Source organism: Stomoxys calcitrans, chromosome 1, assembly GCF_963082655.1.
Source record: "Stomoxys calcitrans chromosome 1, idStoCalc2.1, whole genome shotgun sequence".
In the NCBI taxonomy this organism is placed as follows: domain Eukaryota; kingdom Metazoa; phylum Arthropoda; class Insecta; order Diptera; family Muscidae; genus Stomoxys; species Stomoxys calcitrans.
The window spans coordinates 103,676,774-103,697,443 of NC_081552.1; the positions used below are offsets into that span (position 1 = coordinate 103,676,774).

General features: G+C 39.5%; 1 protein-coding gene across 1 annotated transcript in view; it reads right to left on the reverse strand.

The window, feature by feature from the left end:
• Positions 1-4,099, reverse strand: part of LOC131996711 (uncharacterized) — a 74,615-nt gene extending 70,516 nt beyond the window's left edge. The window contains exon 1 of the mRNA XM_059366485.1: positions 3,972-4,099. Coding sequence (XP_059222468.1) covers positions 3,972-4,099 — 128 coding nt within the window. The remainder of the gene's footprint in view (positions 1-3,971) is intronic.
• Between the last annotated feature and the right edge of the window lie 16,571 nt (positions 4,100-20,670).

A 20,670-nucleotide genomic window follows, 5' to 3' on the forward strand; every position in this document is an offset into this window, starting at 1 on the left:
GATCGGTTCATATGGGAGCTATATCAGGTTATGGGCCCATTCAGACCATAATTGGCACGTATGTGCAAGGTCATAGGAAAAGTCGTCAAATAATGTTTAGATAAATCGCAAAAATTGCGCCCTCTAGAGGCTAAAAGAGTCAAATTAGGAGATCGGTTTATACGGGTGCTATATCAAGTTTTAAACCGGTTTGTATCATACTTAGCACATATGTTGGAAATCATAACACAATATCTTATACAAAATTTGAGACAAATCGGATAAGAATTGTGCCGTTTAGGGGCTCAAGAGGTCAAGATCAAAAATCGGTTTATATGGCAACTATATCAAGACATAGACTAATTTGAGCCATTTAAAAAACCAACTAACCTACACTAATAGGAAGTATCTGTGCAAAATTTCATGCGCCTAGCTTTATCCCTTTAAAAGTTAGTGTGCTTTCAACAGATGGACGGACCGAAATGGGTAAATCGAATGTCAAGACGATCAAAATCGATGCTTCGATGCTTTACAAACGGAATGATGCTTTCGGCCGGGAAGAATCTTTTATACCCTCCACCATGGATCGCATTTGTCGAGCTCTTGCCACGGTATCTCTTTCTAGGCAAACAAAGGATATAAGAAAAGCTTTGCTCTGCTGTTAAAGCGATATCAAGATATGGTCCGGTTTGGACCACAATTAAATTACATGTTTGAGACCTGTGTAAAATGTCAGAATTGCGCCCTTTGGGAGCTCAGGAAGTAAAATAGAGCGATCGATTTATATGGGATCTGTTTCGGGATATAGACCGATTCAGACCATAATAAACACATATGTTGATGGTCATGAGAGGATCCGTCGTACAAAATTTCAGGCAAATCGGATAATAATTGCGACCTCTAGAGGCTCAAGAAGTCAAAATGCCAGATCGGTTTATATGGCAGCTATATCAGGTTATGAACCAATTTGAACCTTATTCGACACAGTTGTTGAGAGTAAGAATAAAATGCGTCATGCAAAATTTCAGCCAAATCGGATAAGAATTGCGCACTCTAGAGGCTCAAGAAGTCAAGACCCAAGATCGGTTTATATGGCAGCTATATCAGGTTATGGACCGATCTGAACCATACTTGGCACAGTTGTTGGATATCATAACAAAACACGTCGTGCAAAATTTTATTCCAATCGGATAAGAATTGCGCACTCTAGAGGCTCAAGAAGTCAAAACCCAAGATCGGTTTATATGGCAGCTATATCAAAACATGAACCGATATAGCCCATTTACAATACCAACCGACCTACACCAATTAGAAGTATTTGTGCAAAATTTTAAGCGGCTAGCTTTACTCCTTCGGAAGTTAGCGTGCTTTCGACAGACAGACGGACGGACGGACGGACAGACGGACGGACATGGCTAGATCGACATAAAATGTCACGACGATCAAGAATATATATACTTTATGGGGTCTCAGACGAATATTTCGAGTAGTTACAAACAGAATGACGAAATTAGTATACCCCCCATCTTATGGTGGAGGGTATAAAAATAAAGTATTGGAATTTCGTTGCGGTTGTTTTCTGTATTATTTTTGAAACTTCCCACCCTAAGACAGACCTTGACAATAGGTTTTTAGTATGGCTATCTTTGCCATACATAAAAATTTATTTAGTAGAGTGCGAATATCCATGTTTGTGTTAAGCTGCTAGAGGGGAAGGCTCAACGAACGTACACAGAATCAGAGCTATTGGAGAGTAGGTTACGTTACAGAGGTGACATTTTTCTATGCCTTGAAAGCGAAAGCTCAGTGGAATGCGTTTGATTGAAAATTTAGCTCAAAGATAAGAAGCCTCCTTTTTATAGTCGAGGCCAAGTCGTAAAGCACACACTTTTTTTCGTTTTGTCACTCGACTCGTTCGCCAAGTCACTGAAAACAACTCATTTTATAAAGGGAAATAGCTGTTTTCAATGACTTGGCGAACGAGTCGAGAGACAACAAGTAAAAGCGTGAAAAGTTCGGCCGGGACGAATCTTACATTCTCTCTGCCATGGATTTGTAAATTTTTTTGCCAGATATCTCTTTATAGGCAAACAAAGGATAATGGATAAAAATTGCAAAGCTATTGGAGCTATTTCAGGTTATCAACCCATTCGCACCATGCTGGGTTTGGCTGTTGGAGACCAAAGTAGATGTCATTGTGCAAAATATCTGCCAAAATTGGATAAGAATTGGCCCCTATAATTACGACTTAAAATCGGGAGATCGGTTCATATGGGAGCTATATCAGGTTATGGGCCCATTCAGACCATAATTGGCACGTATGTGCAAGGTCATAGGAAAAGTCGTCAAATAATGTTTAGATAAATCGCAAAAATTGCGCCCTCTAGAGGCTAAAAGAGTCAAATTAGGAGATCGGTTTATACGGGTGCTATATCAAGTTTTAAACCGGTTTGTATCATACTTAGCACATATGTTGGAAATCATAACACAATATCTTATACAAAATTTGAGACAAATCGGATAAGAATTGTGCCGTTTAGGGGCTCAAGAGGTCAAGATCAAAAATCGGTTTATATGGCAACTATATCAAGACATAGACTAATTTGAGCCATTTAAAAAACCAACTAACCTACACTAATAGGAAGTATCTGTGCAAAATTTCATGCGCCTAGCTTTATCCCTTTAAAAGTTAGTGTGCTTTCGACAGATGGACGGACCGAAATGGCTAAATCGAATGTCAAGACGATCAAAATCGATGCTTCGATGCTTTACAAACGGAATGATGCTTTCGGCCGGGAAGAATCTTTTATACCCTCCACCATGGATCGCATTTGTCGAGCTCTTGCCACGGTATCTCTTTCTAGGCAAACAAAGGATATAAGAAAAGCTTTGCTCTGCTGTTAAAGCGATATCAAGATATGGTCCGGTTTGGACCACAATTAAATTACATGTTTGAGACCTGTGTAAAATGTCAGAATTGCGCCCTTTGGGAGCTCAGGAAGTAAAATAGAGCGATCGATTTATATGGGATCTGTTTCGGGATATAGACCGATTCAGACCATAATAAACACATATGTTGATGGTCATGAGAGGATCCGTCGTACAAAATTTCAGGCAAATCGGATAATAATTGCGACCTCTAGAGGCTCAAGAAGTCAAAATGCCAGATCGGTTTATATGGCAGCTATATCAGGTTATGAACCAATTTGAACCTTATTCGACACAGTTGTTGAGAGTAAGAATAAAATGCGTCATGCAAAATTTCAGCCAAATCGGGTAAGAATTGCGCACTCTAGAGGCTCAAGAAGTCAAGACCCAAGATCGGTTTATATGGCAGCTATATCAGGTTATGGACCGATCTGAACCATACTTGGCACAGTTGTTGGATATCATAACAAAACACGTCGTGCAAAATTTTATTCCAATCGGATAAGAATTGCGCACTCTAGAGGCTCAAGAAGTCAAAACCCAAGATCGGTTTATATGGCAGCTATATCAAAACATGAACCGATATAGCCCATTTACAATACCAACCGACCTACACCAATTAGAAGTATTTGTGCAAAATTTTAAGCGGCTAGCTTTACTCCTTCGGAAGTTAGTGTGCTTTCGACAGACAGACGGACGGACGGACAGACGGACGGACATGGCTAGATCGACATAAAATGTCACGACGTACAAGAATATATATTCTTTATGGGGTCTCAGACGAATATTTCGAGTAGATACAAACAGAATGACGAAATTTGTATACCCCCAATCCTATGGTGGAGGGTATAACAAACAGAATGACGAAATTAGTATATCCATCCCAAATTAGTAACCCATCCAATAGTGGAGGGAATAAAAATAAATTTAGTGGTGTAAGCCGTAAGTTTTCGTACTGATGTCTTAAATGGATAATCATTAGTGTCGCAACTATTATTGAAGTAATATCCTGTGCTGAAATTTTTTTCTGATATTTTTGGCATGGGTAAGCCGAAGATACTTACCTTTGCTCAACTATGAGATTAGATAGGCAGACAAAAGTGGAAATTCGATTGAATTTAGAAATAGCCAAAATGATGACGATGTGATGGGAATCAACACCGAGCATCACCAATAACAAATTCAGCGCCATCTATTGGGATATAGAATTATTTGAATAGCCAACAAACCCGAACAATGAAAAAGAGAGCTAGATGTAGAGGAGAGTGTGTTCAAAGTTGATCATATGCTTTTTATACCCTACACCATAGGATGAGGGTATACTAATTTTGTCATTCTGTTTGTAACACCTCGAAATATGTATCTAAGACCCCATAAAGTATATATATTCTTGATCGTCTTGACATTTTAAGACGAACTAGCCATGTCCGTCCGTCCGTCTGTCTGTCGAAAGCATACTAACTTTTGAAAGAGTAGAGCTAGCCGCTTGAAATTTTGCACAAATACTTCTTATTGGTGTAGGTCGGTAGGGATTGTAATTGGGCCAAATCGGTTCAATAGCTGCCATATAAACCGATCTTGGGTCTTGACTTCTTGAGATTCTAGTGGGAAATTTCGCACATAGTGTTTTAATATTACTTCTAACAACTGTGCTAAGTATGGTTCAAGTCGGTCCATAACCATAGCTGCCATATAAACCGATCTTGAGTCTTGATTTCTTGAGCTTCTGGAAAGGTGAATTCTAATCCGATTTGAATGAAATTTTGCACATACTATTTTGATGTCACTTCCAACAACTGTGCGAAGTATGGTCTAAATCGGTTCATAACCTGATATAGCTGCCATATAAACCGATCTGCGGTTTTGACTTCTTGAGCCTTTAGAGGACGCGATTCTCATCCAATTTGACTGAAGTTTTCCACATAGTGTTTCGATATCACTTCCAACAGCTGTGCGTAGTATGGTGCAAATCGGTCGATAATCTGATATAGCTGCCATATAAACCGATCTTGGGTCTTGATTTCTTGAACTTTTAGAAGGTACAATTCCTATCCGATTTGGCGGTCAAAATCAGTCCATACCCTGATATAGCTGCCATTTAAACCGATCTGGGATCTTGAGTTCTTGAGCCTCTAGAGAGCGCAATTCTCATCCGATTTGGCACAGATTTTGTACAACGGCTTCTTCCATGGCCTTCAACATACGTGTGCAATATGGTCTGAATCGATTTATAGGTTGACACTGCTCCCATATAAACCGATCTCCCGATTTTGCTTCTTGAGCCCCGAATCGGACAAATTATTCTTTGTTTGCCTAAAAAGAGATACTGCGCAAAGAACTTGACGGATGCGAACCATGGTGGAGGGAATATAAGATTCGGCCCGGCCGAACTTAGCAAGCTCTTACTTGTTACTACTGTTTTGTCAAGTTGTCTGTCCATCGAATAAATAAAATTTAGGAACTAACTGTTCCATAGGACTGTTTTCGGTATTATTTTATTAACCCTCCTACCCTGGGACAAGTTTCCACAATAGTGTGAAAGTTCTATAAAGACATAGCCGCAAAATATATACGTAACTTAGTGACTGCAAAGAGAAGTAATTGTAAAGAAAGTTATACTTCATGTGGTGTAAAAGGAAGCACAGCGAAGCGGGCCCGTGTCAGCTAGTATCTTCTTCATATATATAAAAATCAATTTGTGTTTGTTTGTTTGTTTATTTTTATGCTTGTGTGTTCCTTATAGACTCAGAAACAGCTGAACCGATTTTCTTGAAAATTTTACAGATGGTGCATAATGATCCAGTGATGAAAATAGGGTACTACATTTTTTGATATCTGAAGGGGGGCGGACCCACCCCTTACCCTAATTTTCAGAAATGCCAGATCTCGGAGATGGGTGGTGCGATTTAAGCCAAATTTTGTGTGCTCTCATTAGGTACCCTAAAAATAAAAATTTGGTATCCAAATTTCGGATGGGGTACCTAGGGGGCTGCCCCACCCTAAAACCTACCAAACATAGATTTAGACCAATCACGACAATATGGGACTCAAATGAAAGGTATTTAGGATAAGAAAACGTATCTGATATCTAAATGTCGGAAGTGCTAGGGGGACCACCCCAAGCACCAAATCACCCCTAAATCCGACATATTTACCGACCATGGCAATATGGGACTCAAATGAAAGGTATTTGAGAGTAGAATACTAATCTGATATCCAAATGTGGGACCACGTTTCTGGGGTCCACCCCTTCCCCAAAACACCCCCAAACAGGACTTATTTACTGATCATGGGAATATGGGGCTTAAATAAAAGGTATTTGAGTGTAGAATTAGAATCTGATATCTAAATATGAGACCAAGTGTTTGGGGGGCCGCCTCTCCCCAAAAACCTCCCCCAAAGGGTACACATTTTCGACCATAGCCACATGGGGCTCTAATGAAAGGTCCTTGGGAGTAAAGCACGAATTTGATATCAATATTCGGGAAAAGTGTCTATGGGCCACACCACCCCCACAACACCACCCAAATAGGAAGTATTTTTCTGACTATTGCAATATGAGGCTCAAATAAGAGGGTTTTTAGAGTAGAACACGAATCCGATATATATTTTCAAGGCCAACTTACTGAGTGGCCGCCCATCACCCGAAACACCCCCCAAGCCGGTCATGTTTGCCGACTATGGAAATATGGGCTCAAATTAAATGTATGTGGGAGTAGACCACATGTCTGATATCAACATTAGAGAGAGTGGAACTAAATATTCATAGTTTTTAGGGCCAATACCCCAAACCGGAGATATTTCCTGACTTTTGCAATAAGGAGTTTAAATGAGAATCGAAAATTAATTTGATATCCAATTTTGAGGCCAATGGCAATATGGGGTTCAAATATATGATATATAGATAAATGAGAATAGAGTACGTTGCTGATATATTTTCCTGTCTTAGTGTTTGGGGGCCACCCCAATCGCCAAAACACCCGTAAATCGGCCATATTTACCCACCATGTCAATGTGGAGCTTAAAAGAAAGGTATTGGGGGGAGAGCAAGAATTGATACCCAATTTCGGGACCGATTTTCTGGGGGTATACCCCTTTCCCAAAATTCCCCACAAACAGCAATTTTTTACTGACCATCGCAATATGGGGCTCAAATAAAGGTATTTGGGAGTAGAATACGAATTTGATATCCAAATGTGGAACAATGTATTTAGGGCATCACCCCTTTCCCTTGTGGCCCAAATGAAAGGTATTTGAGATTAGAAAACGAATTTGATAACCTATTTTCGGGTCATGTGTTTGGGGGACGCCTCATCCTGTAAACTCCTCTTAAGCCAATGGCAATATGGGGTTTAAATAAATGGTATTTGAGAGAAGAGCACGATGCTGATATTTTCTCAGGGCCAAGTATCTGGGAGACCACTTCTCCCCCGAAAACACCCCTATATCAGATATCAAGTAATTATCGCGCTGAAGTAAGGTATTTAAGGATGGAGTACATCTTGCGTCCAAACTTAAATTCGTAGACCAATAAAGATCATATGGGATTCAGATAAAGGCCCTTATATTGTTTAACTGTTAGTCAAGTTAGCATGGTATTTCACTAAAAGCTCTTTAATTGTCGAAAATAAATATTTAAGGGAAAATTTTGTTCCATATATAGTAAAAAAAGGCGCAGCGTAGCGGGCCCGGGTCAGCAGATATATATATATATAAAATTTTCAACCGATTTCATCAAAGTCGGTTAAAATTTTAATGTAGCACATAGTATAAGGTTGTCCAAAAAGTAATTGCGGATTTTTTTAAAGAAAGTAAATGCATTTTTAATAAAACTTTGAATGAACTTTAATCAAATATATAATTGCCATTTTGTTCGATAACCTTTTGCCATCTTCCTGGCAAATTTAATATTCCACGCTCATAGAACTTCTGGCCTTTATCTGCAAAAAACTGAACCAAGTGCGATTTTATAGCCTCATCATTGCCGAAAGTTTTACCATTTAAGGAGCCAAGCTCACTCAGTTTTTGGCGAGTGACCAAAAATGTGTGCGGTCTAGCGTTGTCCTGGTGGAATATGACACCTTTACGATTGACCAATTCTGGTCGCTTCTCCTTGATGGCTGTATTCAATTTGTCCAATTGTTGACAGTAAACATCCGAATTAATCGTTTGGTTCCTTGGAAGCAGCTCAAAATATACCATACCCTTCCAATCCCACCAAACAGACAGCATAATCTTCTTTTGGTGGATATCAGCCTTTGAAGTGGTTTGACACAATTTTGACACTGTCTTCCTTTTAAGGCTTTTTCACCATACACATCTCGTAACTTTTTAGCAACCTGCTCCGCGTTTTTTCCTTTACGGAAATAATAAAGTAAAATATGACGAAAATGCTCCTTTGTGGGCTCCATATTAAAATTGACGCCAAACAAACAAATGTAAAGAAATAAGTATAGTATAAGTATAAGTAACAGCTGATAACTGACAGAAGAAAGAATTACAGAGTCACAAGCCGTTGAAAAAATTTGTCAACGCCGACTATATGAAAAATCCGCAATTACTTTTTGGGCAACCCAATATATTTATCGCAAGGTTTGCACTTATATGACCGTGGTAACAACAATTTTCAAACGATCTGTTTGAAAGTCGGTTCATATTTAGATATAGTTCTTATATATATATATATATATATATATATATATATTGCCCTAATTTTAAATTGTATGGTAGGTGTAGGTTATTATATAGTCGGCCCCGCCTGACTTTTGCCTTTCTTTGCTGTTTTTTTTAAATGCATTTCATTGAAATATTGATAAAAAAAAAATTAAAAACCAGGAACTCGAGCTTCAAAAACAGCTAAATTAATAAGTAAAAATCAAAATTTCAGGAAATTTTTCTCAGAGAATCTTTCCTCATAATATTGTTTTTAGAAAAAATAGACATTTTTCACAAAAATGTCATTGAAATTAAAACAAGTAAAAAGACGTTAAGTTGGGTACCCACCAACTCGGATATATATGTAATCCACCTTTCGTCAAAATCTGGCGAAAATACATACCTTATGCTCCATAGGAGATATATCGAAATATGTTTTGATTTGGACCAAACACTAATAAGTACAAGTCATTGTTCAATTGTGTATAACAAAATATTGATCTTTATTAGTAGTTATATCTAAAAATAAACCGATCTGAACTATAAACGACGCGGATGTCGAAAAGCCTAACATAAGTCACTGTGTCATATTTCAGTGAAATCGGACTATAAATGCTCCGTTTATCAAATATGGCACGATTTGGACCAAATTCGACATGGTTATTGAGTGATCTAATAAGTACAAGTCATTGTTCAATTTCACAGAACAAAGTATTGGTCTTTTTGGTAGTCATATCCAAATACAGACCGATCTGAACCACATACGACACGGATGTCGAAAAGCCTAACATAAGTCAATGTGTCAAATTTGAGCGAAATCGGATTATAAATGTGCTTTTTATAGGGCTAAGATTTTTAATCGAGAGATTGGTCTACATAGCAGCTATACACAAAACTAAACCGATCTGGGCCAAATTGCAAACAGTTGTCGAAGAGCCTAACGCAACTCACTGCCCCAAATTTGGGCGAAATCGGACAATAAATGCGCCTTTTATGACCCCAAAACCTTAAAGCGAGAGATCTGTCTATATGACAGCTATATCCACATCTGGACCGATCAGGACAAAATTGAAGAAAGATGTCGAAAGACCTAAGAGAACTTACTGTCCCAAATTTCAGCAAAATCCGATAGCACAAAAAAGAATTTGTGCAAAGCGTAGCCTGATTTCAACAGACAGACGTACAGACGGGCGGACATGGCTAGGTTGGGTTAGGTTTAAGTGGCAGTCTGCCATCAGACTCACTTAGACGTTTTCGTCCATTGTGATACCACAGAAACAAAAGAAGGAAGATGCCTTCTAGTTCCTACCGTTGAACCATCCAGATCGCTTTAAAAAGCCCAATAACTTGCGAATATTCACATCCGCCAAATCATACAGATTCTCCAAGAAATGAAAACCTAAAGTGGAACTCGAACTGCTTGTGCGGGACACACACAAAGAATGTGTTCTATGTCTCTTCTTTCTCGATGTACCTACAGCTTCTGCAAAAGTCGTTGCTAGCAACCTTCAGTTTGTCAGCATGTTTTCCGATTAGAGAGTGACCTGTCATGACGGACATAATGATTGACACGTCTGTTCTAGCCAATGAAAAGCGACTCCCTCTTTGTGGTAATCTATCATTCGTTTCCCTTCGGGCCTGATCCTGTAAACTTAGCTTACATGTCGCTAGAAGCACACCCACAGATTCAAGTTTCCCTGGAATGTGTGAGGTAGTTCCTGGTCTCGCAAGCTCAGCCGCTTTACAATTATAGAATAGGTGAATTTTGAACTGTTCAGCCATCTCGTTGAGAAATCTTCGAAAGTCGAGAGCGGTTTTTGTGTTCAGAAATACGTTCTTCAGGAATTTAATGGCTGCTTGGCAGTCTGAGAAGATATTAATGCCAATCATTGTTATGACATTCCACCACTTCCTTAATTGCAAGGATCTCCGGTTGATAGACACTGCAGTGGCAGGGTGACTTTTCGATATGACCAGTTCTAGATCTTTATAGTACATCCCCAAGCCCACCTGATTGTCTGGTTGGGAACCATCTGTATAGAAGTCTATGTAAGTTGTATTACCAGGGATATCGTAGTTCCAATCGGTTCCATCAGAAATAGTGGTGCAGTACTTTTTATCAGGAAGAGTATAATACACACTGCCTGGAACATCAGCCATTATATTAAGGATAACACAGTGGCCGAAGCCGCCGTATGACCAAAGAGAAAGCTCCCTTAATGTCCAGAGGTATAAGTCCACAATGTCCAGAGGTATAAGGTGTAGCATTAAATTCAGTGCATTAGATGGAATCGTCCTCAGTGCGGCTGTGATGCAAAAACAAGCCGTTCTTTGGATCCGGTTGAGTATTAAACGGCATGTGGACTTTTGAAGCGCCATACACCAGACCACAACACCATATAACATTCTCTCCTCCCAAGGTGACAGATGCCACAGTAGGTAACTTGTATGGCCTGCTGAAAAGAACTACTTCTGATTTGCACGGATTTATGCCTAGACCACTTTGCTGTCGCACGTAGAGCTTCCTGAAGTATACCTCTAAGAGCGCTGGGAAACTTCCCCCCTTACCGCAATTGCAGCGCCATAAGTATACGCGACTACTTTTATACCCTTTTCTTCCAGATACACTAATATATTGTTAATGGGTATATTCCAGAGTAGCGGAGACGGTTCATCTCCTTGAGGTGTTCCTCTGCTGACCCATCTTTTTAGATCCACAGATGCCAAGCCTGCCATAATGCATCTTTATACCCTACACAACTACTGTGGTACAGGGTATTATAACTTTGTGAATTAGTTTGTAACACCCAAAAGGAAGAGAGATAGACCCATTGATAAGTATACCGATCGACTCAGAATCACTCTGTCCGTCCGTCTGTCCATGTTAATTTGTGTACAAACTACAGGTCGCAATTTTAAAATTTGGTATAGACATGTTTTCCGGTCTAGGGACGAAGCCTATTCAAATTGCGAAAAAAATCGGTTCGGATTTGGACCGATTTGCAGTAATAATGCAATAAAATAGTTATTTCTTAACCGATTCTCTCGAAATTTGGCAGGAAGGATGTTCTTATGACTCTATATATTACTGGTGAATTTCAAATAAATCTGTTCAAGTATATATATATATATATATATATATATATATATATATATATATATATATATATATATACATATATATATATATATATATATATATATATATATATATATATATATATATATATATATATATATATTGCCCGATTTGCACTTCTAAACCCACTGCAAGCGCATTTATTGGCCAAATTCCCAAAATTTTGTACAACGCTTTCCTCGACGAATTCCACAATATCCATAAGTATGGTCGAAATAGGATCAGATTTAGATATAGCTCCCATGTATTTGTTCGTCTGATTTTGGATAATTGTTTGTCAATTCTCAACCGCAGTTATTACATTTTAAACATATTTGCTGTGCTCGAAATTTGATACAGGAATTTTAATAATCTATCTGGATACATCCGCCATTAAATTTGTTTCTGAATTAGATGTAGCCCCCCTTTTATGTTTATAGGGTAGTTGAAGGGTATTATAAAGTCGGCACCGCCCGACTTTAGCCTTTCCTTACTGGTTTAGTAAGTAAGTTATTAACAAATTTTTTTTACGTCGGTTTTGCATCATTGAAAGCACCTTCAATGTCTTGACAGCGAGAAAACCCTCTATGTAGCCGCCTTAATCGTGAAAGGCAGTTTCAGTGGATTTGACTTTACTATAAGTGATCTTTGCCCTAAGATATGTTACTATTAACCTCTCATGAGTCTTTAGCATAAAGGATGACAGACTAAAATCTTTCGCTTTCGTGTTGTAGGGTTTTCCTGCTTTTGGAATGAAAATGACGTTCGTGAACCTCCATCCCACATATATATATGTCATGCTGATATCTCCCTAAGCCAGGGAGCTAGTCTATCGGACACAGCTTGTAATTCAACCGGTGATACATCATCAGGGCCTGGGGACTTAAAGGAGTCGAAACTTCTTAGCGCCCAAAGGATTTTCGGATCAGACAATATTTCCATAATGGCCTCCGACGAATGCATATCAGTGACAACCTCTTCTGGAGCCACGTTGTCCGTTGGAGAATTTCCCGGAAAATGTGTATCAACGAGTAGCTCTAGTGTTTCCTCACTAGACATTGTCCATACATTCTCTGACTTCAGAATATACCTCACAGTAATATGTCTCGAGGGTAGGATCCTTTTTAGCCCAGAGGCCTCAGATGTATCCTCCACGGAGCTGCAGAATTCTCCCAAAATTTTGTACAACGCTTTCCTCGACGAATTCCACAATATCCATAAGTATGGTCGAAATAGGTTCAGATTTAGATATAGCTCCCATGTATTTGTTCGTCTGATTTGGATAATTGTTTGTCAATTCTCAACCGTAGTTATTACATTTTAAACATATTTGCTGTGCTCGAAATTTGATACAGGAATTTTAATAATCTATCTGGATTGTTCTGAGCCTTTCTCAGCTCGCCCTTTTATTTTTTTTACCTCAGCCTTATAGATGTCCCAATCGTAAAGGCATAGACGTGCAGAATTTGTGCCGAAATTTATCCCAATCCGCCTTTCTTCTGTTTATCCTAGGGACCGCTTCTGCAGTATTTTCTCCAAGGCTAAAACTAATATAACGATGATCAGAGAAATTGTGATCATCCAACACTTGCCAGTTGCATATTCTTGCGCTTATATCTTTCGATACAATGGTAATATCCAGCACCACCTGGATACCTAATAAAAGTCGGTTTATCCCCTTTATTACAAATCGCCAGATTCGATAAGTAGCTCACCTTTTTCGTTGACATACGAACTTCCCCACATCTGGTGTTGTGCATTAACATCACTTCCCACAATGATGCCCTTCTTCTCTACAGAAGCGGTTTCAACCTGCAACATACGGTTTGAAGACGGTATCTTTGAATCTTGTGCCATATATAGGGAAGCTACTACCGAATCTTCAGTGCTTTGAGACGGAAGAAGAAAAACATTTAGACTACTCTTTGCAAGAATACAGGCTCTTTGTCGCCCATTCCCCGTACCCTTGAAAATTTTCAATCCCGGAATTTATAGTCCACGAACCATTCCTGCCCACACCCATGGTTCCTGGATAAGAACCACGTCACATCCCCCTGCCATCAGGAGAACCTTTAGTGCCGCCGAAACGGCCTTACAATGGTGTAGATTTATCAGTAGAAACCGGGCCATAGTCAGGATTCAGAATTTCCACCACTGCTGTGTTAGCCTCGTCTTCTGATTCCGCCAGGAGTTCATCCTCACAAGATTCGTTACGCATCCAGGGCACCGGACTCTAGCGGGGTGGACGATTCCTCCTCAGATTCTTCGTTAGCTGCTGCTGTCGAAGTACTTTTTGAGTTCCGTCCATCCCCGCTGGCGCACACCTTGAGCCCGGTCCAACCGTATGACCCACCTACTCAGGGCTTATCGGGTTCCGTTTTGACGTCTCGATTGTGGCAGGGGAATTATCAGTCTGTTGCAATCTGCCAGACTTTAGCGATGTGGTCGATAGTACCTCAGGCAATTGTTCAAAAACAACTGCCGAATCGTCTCCTAATTCCCCAGCCGCATCGCTTCTAAAGATCTTCAGTTTCAACTTGTTGAATCCATACGACACAAATCATTCAGACTTGTTGAGGTCTGCGAGACAGCCGGAGTTTAGTACGAATACTGCATGTCACCGGTCACCATCAGCCTCATCCAATCTACCAAACTTCCAGTCGGTGGTTAAAAGATTGGGATTACATTTCCTTAGTCTTCCAAGTATCGATTCAGGTTCTGAGGGAATCCTTCGTATCCAAGCATGAGCCATTGGTCGAGAAGGAATACCTTCCTTTTTGACTAAATCTAGTGCTGCACCTGGCCAGGTCTCACCAATCTTTTTTAAGAGCACAACGATACATTTTAATTGAGCGTTGATCCCCGAAGGCAATTGGTCTGTATCGGCCGCGATACTAGCCAGCATCGTCACAAACAGGAGACCCAGGAAATTCCGCAAGAACATCGGAGTATACTGATGACAGCCCATTGACTATCCCACTCCAATTATTCCTAGGTATGCAGCCCTGTTCTTCTCCCTTGTCGCCAACTGCCATCACCAAACTGTCCCTAGCGACAGTTCTTTTAGACATGGGATGCCCTCCAGGTGACCACAGCCTTTTGGCTGACTGCGGTGCAGTTTCTGAATATAGACTTTTAGTCATTGGGGTAGCCTGTGCAGCGAATGCCCGAGCCCTATTTAGGGAGTCTCTCTCCTTATTAGTGAGAGTCTTAGAATCATTAGCATCAAGCCTCTCAATATACCTGAGAGCGATGCGTCTTCTGTTATTCCTTATTATTCTTAAAGAGCGTATTGGTTTGCCGGGGAAGACCGATGGACCTAGCAAATTATAGGCATGCGAAGAATAGGTTCGGCCTTGTCCTTACGTCTCAAACAATATGTCTTTTTTATACCCTCCACCATAAGATGGGGGGGTATACTAATTTCGTCATTCTGATTGTAACTACTCGAAATATTCGTCTGAGACCCCATAAAGTATATATATTCTTGATCGTCGTGAAATTTTATGTCGATCTAGCCATATCCGTCCGTCTGTCCGTCCGTCCGACCGTCTGTCTGTCGAAAGCACGCTAACTTCCGAAGGAGTAAAGCTAGCCGCTTGAAATTTTGCACAAATACTTCTTCTTAGTGTAGGTTGGTTGGTATTGTAAATGGGCCATATCGCTCCATGTTTTGATATAGCTGCCATATAAACCGATCTTGGGTCTTGACTTCTTGAGCCTCTAGAGTGCGCAATTCTTATTCGATTGTGATGAAATTTTGCACGACGTGTTTTGTTATGATATCCAACAACTGTGCCAAGTATGGTTCAAATCGGTTCATAACCTGATATAGCTCCCATATAAACCGATCTTGGGTCTTGACTTCTTGAGCCTCTAGAGTGCGCAATTCTTATCCGATTGGAATGAAATTTTGCACGACGTGTTTTGTTACGATATCCAACAACTGCGCCAAGTATGGTTCAAATCGGTTCATAACCTGATATAGCTGCCATATAAACCGATCTTGGGTCTTGACATCTTGAGCCTCTAGAGGGCGCAATTCTTATCCAATTTGAATGAATTTTGGCACGTAGTATTTTGTTATGATATCCAACAACTGTGCCAAATATGGTTCAAATCGGTTCATAACCTGATATAGCTGTCATATAAACAGATCTTGGGACTTGACTTCTTGAGCTTCTAGAGGGCTCAATTTCTATCCGATTTGGCTGAAATTTCGCAAGACGTTTTTTATTGTTACTTTCAACAACTTTGTCAAAAAAAGTACAAGTCGGTTCATAACCTGATATAGCTGGCATATAAACCGATCTGGGATCTTGACATCTTGAGCCTCTAGAGGGCGCAATTATTATCCGATTTGCCTGAAATTTTGTACGACGGATTCTCTCATGACCGTTAACATACGTGTTTATTATGGTCTGAATCGGTCTATAGGCCGATACAGCTCCCATATAAATCGATCTCTCTATTTTACTTCTTGAGCCCACAAAGGGCGCAATTCTTATTCGAATTGGCTGACATTTTACACAGGTCTCCAACATATAATTTAATTGTGGTCCAAACCGGACCCTATCTTGATATCGCTCTATTAGCAGAGCAAATCTTTTCTTATATCCTTTTTTTTTTGCCTAAGAAGAGATGCCGGGAAAAGAACCCGACAAATGTGATCCATGGTGGAGGGTATATAAGACTCGGCCCGGCCGAACTTAGCACGCTTTTACTTGTTTTTATTTAAGTCTATAGATAATAAATACCCTTACAGACTAATAACAATATACAATATTTACAAATGTGTTAACCTAAGAATTTAACAAGTAAAAAGGCGTTAAGTTCGGCCGGGCCGAACTTTGGATACCCACCACCTCGGGTATATATATAAATGTATACCTTATGACCCCTATCAGCTACATATATAGAAATATGTTCCGATTCGGACCAAATACTAATAAGTACAAGTCATTGTTCAACTGTGTAAAACAAAATTTTGCTCTTTTTAGTAGCTATATCTAAAAATAAACCGCTCTAAACCATAAACGACACGGACGTCGAAAAGCCTAGCATACGTCACTGTGTCAAATTTCAGTGAAATCGGATTATACAAGCGCCTTTTATTGGGCCAAGGCTTTTCATCGAGATATGGGTCTATATGGCAGCTATATCCAAATCTGGACCGATTTCGACCAAGTTAAAGATACATGTCAAAGAGCCTAACACAACTCACTGTCCCAAATTTCGGACAATAAATGCGCCTTTTATGGCCCCAAAACCATAAATCAAGAGATCGGTCTATATTGCAGCTATATCCAAATCTGGACCTACCTGAGCCAAATTGAAAAATAATATCGAAAGTTTTATCACAACTCACTGTCCCAAATTTCGGCGACATCGCACAATAAATGCGCCTTTTATGGGCACAAAACCTTAAATCGGGAGATCGGTCTATATGGCAGCTATATCCAAATCTGAACCGATCTGAGCCAAATTGACAAAGGATGTCGAAGGGCCTAAGACAACTCACTGTCCCAAATTTCAGCAAAATCGGATAATAAATGTGGCTTTTATGGGTCTAAGACCCTAAATCGGAGGATCGGTCTATATGGCAGCTATATCCAAATCTGGACCGATCTGGGCCAAATTGGCGAAGGATGTCGAAGGGCCTAAGACAACTCACATTCTTAAATTTCAGCAAAATCGGATAATAAATGTGGCTTTTATGGGGCTAAGACCCTAAATCGGCGGATCGGTCTATATGGGGGCTATATCTAGATATAGTCCGATATAGCTCATCTTCGAAGTTAACCTGCTTATAGACAAAAAAAGACTCTGTGCAAAATGTCAGCTCAATATCTCAATTTTTGAAGACTGTAGCGTGATTTCAACAGACAGACGGACAGACGGACGGACATGTCTAGATCGTCTTAGATTTTTACACTGATCAAGAATATATATACTTTATAGGGTCGGAAATGGATATTTCGATGTGTTGCAAACGGAATGACAAAATGAATATACCCCCATCCTTCGGTGGTGGGTATAAAAATAATATAATTTTTCCTTTTTAAACTTTCTCGATTCTCAGATAGATCTATAATATCTTTCAGTTGATTAAATTGATAACATATGTGTCGAAAAGGATCATTATTGGCATAGTTGGTTTTATAATAAGAAATTTTCAAAAGATCAAAATTTCTGGTAGGTCTGATAGGAACGTTAAAGAAAATTCGACTCAAAAGAAAGCAGGAATCTATTTGGCCATAAATAAATTTAGTCAAAAACGTAATGTTTAGCATGGTTCTACGACTTTTTAATGTAGGAAGCTTTATAAGATTTAATCGGTACTCATCCGAAGGTAATGAAATTCTGTCCCACCCATTTCGGCGGAGACAAAATAGTAGAAATTGTTTTTGAACTGATTCTATCAAATCAGAATGAATATTGTAAATAGTACGGATCCCATACCACTGAACCGTACTCGAGATTTGTTCTAACTAGAAGTGTTGACGGAAGTTTAAGCGTTGTTCTAGAAGAAATCCAAGGTCTTTAAATTTATAGACTACTTCAAGATGATTGGAACCCAAAAAGTAGCTAGTTTTAAGAGAGGTTATTCTTGAAAATGATGTTCTATAAAGTTCTGGTTTCACCATTCGTAAAGAGTATCAAGGTCATACTGAATATAACACTGTTCATCAGAGTCTCTCGTTGATCTGAAGATCTTTACATCATCTGCATACATGAAAATATTCGAGTGCTTTAAAGTAAAAGGGAGATCGTTTATGAACAAACAAAACAGCACAGGGTCAAGGTGACTACCCTGTGGAACACCTGAAGAGACAACAATTGATTTGGAAACTGCAGTACAAAATTTAACTCTTTGAGTACGTCCAGTCAGATATGATCTGATCCACTTTAGTAAAGATGGACTGAAACCTATAATCTTCGATTTCGATTTCCGGAACCCATGTTGGTAGGGAGACAATATAGAAAAGACTTAATGTGAAATAGTGTCAGTCAAAATTTTCTCTAATAGCTTTGGAATAGCATTCAAAATTGAAATGCCCCTGTAATTAGATACCTCATTGCGATTTCCGGCTTTAAATAACGGTCTTATATAAGATTGCTTCCACAATTCCTGCAGATATCCATGCTTTAATGAAGTGTTAAAAAGTGTACAAAGGGGATACGAAAGTTCGAGAGCGCAATGCTTTAAAATGTTCGATGGAATTCCATCCGGACCGGGATTAAAAGTTAACATCAGTGACCTTAAATTTTCAAGTACTACGTTTTCGCCAATCTCAGACACGTCTATAATAGCTGAATTGTTGATTGTGTATGGATATGTTCCACATAAATCATTATAATTATCTGAGTAGGTAGTGCTAAAAAAGTCAGCTAAGATGTCGGCAATGCCTGAATCGTTATCTGCTACATTAGCTTTATATTTAAGAAAATTCGGAAAACTATTACAACGGCGCTTTGAATTCACAAATTTGTAGAAGGATTTAGGATTTAATTTCAATTGATTTCTAATTTTGTTCAAATAACTACCATACGCCAATTTGTTTTCTTTATTATATTCGCATCTTGTTAATGAATACATCGAAAAGTCAGACGTTGACCCTGAGCGTTTAAACCTTTTATATAATTTATTTTTCTTGTTCTTCAGCCTAGAAAGATTGGTTGTATTCCATGGAGGCGTTGCAAAAAGTAGTTTTAGGGACAGATTGAGAAATAAAGTCAAGTAGCACAGTATAAACAGTTGAAATCATTTCATTGATATCTTTAGATCTGAAAATTTCATTCCAATGAACAGATGATAGTAGGGAGTTCAGTTTGATGTAATCAGTTTTAGCAAAGCAGTACACTTTTTTGATTCTTCGTCAAAAGACCCTGCTGACAAGTCGTCTGTCGGCTAGTGGAGCCTGGAGCGGCCGCTCCACTAGTCGAGGTTTCAGTAGCAGACAACATGGTACAGCCTGATACCATCACCGCAACTGTTGGGTCTTTGGAGTTCATTCTAAGGCTACTCCCGGGCTCTAGATCTGCCGCTCCACTGGAAACAGACGCAGATCATCAACCGCCTCATGGAAATCACTAACGTTGCTATCCTTGAGTGACTTAAAGTTTTCTTCCAAAAATAATGACCTATTACGAGTCGCAGGAAAATTCTTGCGGAGCGAAATTACAAAACGGCCGCTGCATTTAACTGTTGGGTCTTTGGAGTCAATTCTAAGGCTACTGCCGGGCTCTAGATCTGCCGCTCCACTGGAAACAGACGCAGATCATCAACCGCCTCATGGAAATCACTAACGTTGCTATCCTTGAGTGACTTAAAGTTTTCTTCCAAAAATAATGACCTATTACGAGTCGCAGGAAAATTCTTGCGGAGCGAAATTACAAAACGGCCGCTGCATTTAACTGTTGGGTCTTTGGAGTCAATTCTAAGGCTACTGCCGGGCTCTAGATCTGCCGCTCCACTGGAAGCAGACGCAGATCATCAACCGCCTGATGGATATCACTAACGTAGCTATCGTTGAGTGGCTTAAAGTTTTCTTCCAAAAATAATGACCTATTACGAGTTACAGGAAAATTCTTGCGGAGCGAAATAGCAAAACGGCCGCTCCATTCAACGGTTCGAATAAGACTACTAGCTTGCTTACGTAAAATCGGTGAGGCAACTGATAGCATGTGTAGGGCATGCTGGGAAGATGATGATGCGTTGAAGCATTTCCTATGACATTGCCCGACTTTAGCGTCTAACAGATACCGGCACTTATGTGAGGACACAATACCAGACATGAACCGACTTGTAAGTATCACGGAATTTCTAACTTAGATTTTCTTTATCAAGGTTACTATTTTTTTATCCTCCACCGTAGGATGGGGGTATACTAATTTCGTCATTCTGTTTGTAACTACACGAATATTTGTCTGAGACCCTCATAAAGTATATATATTCTTGATCGTCGCGACATTTTATGTCGATCTAG